Source organism: Bos taurus, chromosome 23, assembly GCF_002263795.3.
Source record: "Bos taurus isolate L1 Dominette 01449 registration number 42190680 breed Hereford chromosome 23, ARS-UCD2.0, whole genome shotgun sequence".
Lineage (NCBI taxonomy): Eukaryota > Metazoa > Chordata > Mammalia > Artiodactyla > Bovidae > Bos > Bos taurus.
The window spans coordinates 28,005,828-28,010,340 of NC_037350.1; the positions used below are offsets into that span (position 1 = coordinate 28,005,828).

Sequence of the window (4,513 nt, forward strand, 5' to 3'; positions counted from 1 at the left end):
CCATTCCTTGGCTTCCCGGGACCTGGAGGGATGAGAGGTAGAAGTCCCTGTTATTAGGGTTCGCTGCAGGGTGTGTACGAAGGGGGACATGAAAACAAGGGTGGGGTGACCAAGGTCTAGGTCATTGATAAAACCTGGGTGGCTGGGTCCCGAGCTGGGGGACTAAGATGAGGGACGCCACCGTCAGTGGTTACACATCAGCCGTGGCCTTCCAGACGGGTTGGACCAGTCCGGTTTGGACGCAGTTCCTTGTGTGACAGGGCCGGCCCCTCCCCAGAGATCAGCCTCCGCTCTCCCTCCTCCCCTATAAAGCCTCTTAGGGTTCCCAGGCTCCCAGACTCAGCTGACCCCTGACTTTGGGGTCCAGGAGATAGTCAAGATGCTCAACTGGAAACTCCTAGGGATCTTGGTCCTTTGCCTGTTTGCTGGAGGTGAGCTGGGAACAGAGGCCCAGAGTGTGATTTGGGGTAATGGGGGACAGTCAGGATGAGGCGAGGCTGAGATGGATGCGTAAGGAAAGGGAGATTCTGGGAGATCCTGGGAGATGCATGTGAGGGGATGGAGGTGATGTGAGCAGGTTCATTTTAGCACAGGATAGACTTTGCTGGTTTGGCTTTAGCTCCATGTGGTGATTTGGATCAGCATTCAGGTGTGCAGGCAAGTGTTAATCAGAGCTGGGGTCTCTGTTAAGGGGGAGAATGTCATTGTAGAGATGGGATCTGGGTGCCACATGGGGCCAGGGTGTAGACAGCTTTGGGACCTCAGACATGTATAGGGGTCCTCCCAGTGGGGTGTCCCAAACAGGGTTGGATGGAGCTTATGTGGGGGAAGGGAGGTCATGTCAGTTTAAAGTTGGTCCAGTCAGTAGTTCAGGACAGGGTTTCATGTCATTTTAAGATCGTGTTAGTATTCTGCGAATGCGTGGAGAGTTACTTTTGAGTTCTGTTTGTGAGATCAGCTCAGGCTGTGGTCCATCACAGAGAGGCGATGCTCCTTGGGTCCTACCTGCTGGGAGAGAGGGTCCCTCACAACCTCTTACCTTCCTCCTTCCTTCTGCAGGCATCTCAGGCAGTGGAGACCAGCCTTCCCCCTCATCCAGAGAGATCTCAGAGGAGGAGGGCCCTCCACCATTGCCTCAGGGCCCCCCAATCCCTGGTGACCCCTGGCCAGGGGCACCCCCGCTCTTTGAGGATCCTCCACCTCCAGGCCCCAATCGTCCCTGGAGAGACCTGCCTGATTCTGGAGTCTGGCCTCCTGAACCCCCTAGAACTGATCCCCCTCAACCTCCTCGGCCTGACGACCCCTGGCCCGCAGGACCCCAGCCTCCAGAAAACCCCTGGCCACCTGCCCCTGAGGTGGACCACGGATCTCACGAGGAGCCAGACCTTGACCCACCCAGGGAGGAGTACAGATAACGGGCCCCCAGAGGCATCCTGGACTTCTGCTCTCAAACCCATCTCTACCCTTCTGATTCCCCTTGAATTCTCCCCAATTTAGCTTAACTCCTTAATTCCTTTCCTCATTCCTTCAGTTTTATTCTGAAGATTTTGTGCATATTTTCTGTCCCCTCTTGAGATCGGAATTTAAGCCCCACTTTCCCTCTCCTTTTTTCTCTGACAGCATAATATCCCTACCTCCACCTCCCAGCTCCTCTTCCCCACCCCTGGAACTCAGAGGCAGGGCTGGCGGCACTATGTTCTCTCTACTGCCACCTGGTGGCCAACCCTGGGAACTGTCAGGAGCCGATGGTGCTTCTATGAAATGGAAAAATAAAATACCACGATTTCTTAATTTTGACTCTAGGCTGCTTCTTTGCCAATGAGCAGGTCTTTGAATGTTCAGATGCACTTGTCACAGCCACGAACCTACAGAGATCTGGAAGTCATCTGAGTTCCTGTCTTGCCCATATGCATAAGGATGGGGATTCAGCAGGAGAAAGGTTGGAAATGCAACTATCAAGAGATACAAGGAAATTCAGACCCATTCTGATATCCCTATTCTGGAGAATGAGAAACCAAGTTAAGTCTCTAGTTGGCGGTTTGCCTGCTCTGAGTGAACATGATAACTCTCCATGGGCTTTCATGGGCAACCAGATTTTAAGGGGGATCAATTTCCATGAACATACGTGTTCCTTCCTAAAATGAATCTTCTTGAGAACTGTGTTTTCCACCTGCCTCTATTAACTGTTCTCCCACTAGACAGAAGAAGGTTGAGCTCTCTCACCCACTGTGAAGTAGACCACAGTGCTCTTTCTGGAGCTGGTAAATGAAGTCAATGGAAAACAAGAATCAGCCCTTTCCATCTCATTAAGAGATGTGTTTTCAGTAAAATTTACTTTTTTGTTTAATCACTGTCAATATTTGTTCAGTTCAGTTCAGTTGCTGAGTCGTGTCCGACTCTCTGCAACCCCATGGACTGCAGCAAGCCAACTCCCAGAGCTTGCTCAAACTCATGTCCATTGAATCAATGATGCCATCCAGCCATCTCATCCTCTGCTGTCCCCTTTTCCTCCTGCCTTCAGTCTTTCCCAGCATCAGGGTCTTTTCCAATGAGTCAGTTCTTTGCATCATGTGGCCAAAGTACCAGAGTTTCAGCTTCAGCACCAGTCCTTCCAGTGAATATTCAGGACTGATTTCCTTTAGGATTGACTGGTTTGATCTCCTTGCTGTCCAAGGGACTCTCAAGAGTCTTCTCCAACACCACAGTTCAAAAGCATCAATTCTTTGGCGCTCAGTTTTCTTTACAGTCCAACTCTCACATCCATACAGACTACTGGAAAAACCATGGCTTTGACTAGACGGACCTTTGTCAGCAGAGTAATGTCTCTGCTTTTTAATATGCTGTCTAGGTTGGTCATAGCTTTTCTTCCAAGGAGGAAGAGTCTTTTAATTTCATAAAAATTGTTGAGTTTTGATCCATTGCATCTTTTAATAATTGTAATTTTAAATCCAGGACAGAGAATTGTTTTTAATACTTACAGTCTTATGGTCACACAAAGTAAATTTAAATTTATGTACATATTTTTGTTAGAGATATGCAATAAAAGACTTTCCAAAAACACACTAAAATAAAAAAAAAAGTGATGCAATGGAGAAAAAAATATTTCATTAGGATAAAACTATAGGGGAAATGAAATGGAAAGAGGAACTAAAAAGAAAAATAAATGAGGTAAATTCGCTGACTGGCTAATGGATTTGTTCACTTATTAAAAGGATGTTAATGAACATGAAAGGGCTATGTGTTATATTCCATCCACTAGATTTAAAAGAGTAATATGGCTTTCTAAATATATAAATATTTACAATTCCCCAGAAAGTGTGCCCTTTCAAGTACTTAAACTTAAGATTAAAAATGTTAGTTGTTGACTTTAAAATGTGTAAAGGGTACATAGTTTCCCCAAATTCTTTCAGAGTGTATTTGAGCAGGAAAGCTGGAAGGGGTGGGGCCTAGAGATCCCAAAGACCTAGGGTCAGTCAAGTGGCTGGCTGGGTGGGACTGAAGAGGGGCTAAAAGAAATGAGGGTTCCCTGACTTTAAAATCCACCCCTTAGGGCTCAGTTTGTTTATGTGATAATTCCCATCAAAACCTACATGTGATTGGTTTGAAAAACAAAACAGAAACAACAAAAAACCATCTAAATTGAGAGTTTGGAGGTTGAGTGTATAATTTAATAAGCTTCAAAGTAGACTAGATTCAACCCATTCATTCAATCGTTACCTCATACTCCATATATCCTCCAATGTTAGGTGCCACAGGGTAAGACAATGAATAAAAATATACAGTTCCCACTCTCAGGAAGCCAAAATTAGGTCAGGGGAGACAGAATCTACATGCAAAGTTAAATAACAATGTCACAGACTGTAAGGGTGCATTAACTTCCTCATTACATGAGTAAGCTTCATAGTAAAAAGCCTTGGCAGTAAACGCCATGAGTTCAGAAGAGAGTCGCCCTGGAGCAGCTGGAGTAGTCAGGGGAGGCTTCCAGGAGGAGGCCCCGAGCGGGGCGCGGCAGGAAGGCCTGGTGCCAGAAGGGACGACCCGCCAGGAAGGGGCGGACGCGGGTTGCCGGCGCAGGAGGAGGCGCGGAAGCTCGGGCCTCGCAGCCCCACGCCCACTCGGTCCAGGACCCGCCCTGAGCCTCCGCCCGTGTGCGTGCTGTTTCCGCGGCCTGGAATAGTCCTCCTCTCCCCACCCAGGTGCATTTATCTTCCGCGACGCCTCTCCCGCGCTGCTCCGCACCCTCACCGGCTAAGTTATGCGGTGCAGGTGTGCCTGGAACGGATCTTGGCGGGGGGGGCGGGGCAGTGTGTATTGCCAGCTCCCCTCCCCTCCCAGGCTCTGAGACTCTTGGGCAGAGACTGTCCCGCGCATTTCTTCTCGGCCCATTTTGGTGCCTACTGCAGTGCGCTGTCACTATCAGCAGCCCACCTGTGCCTGGAAATCTTTCTCCCCGGCATCGTTCGCTCTCCCACCCCGCAGCCCTTAATGGATGACAGACAAACAAAGAGTATCA

General features: G+C 48.7%; 1 protein-coding gene across 1 annotated transcript; it reads left to right on the plus strand.

Moving 5' to 3' along the window:
- The first annotated feature begins 350 nt into the window (after positions 1-350).
- On the plus strand, positions 351-1,791 carry PSORS1C2 (psoriasis susceptibility 1 candidate 2). The gene is given in 2 exon segments (NM_001080374.1): positions 351-431; positions 1,060-1,791. Coding segments are annotated over 2 exon segments (408 nt in total). The 5' UTR covers positions 351-379; the 3' UTR covers positions 1,416-1,791.
- The last annotated feature ends 2,722 nt before the right edge of the window (positions 1,792-4,513 follow it).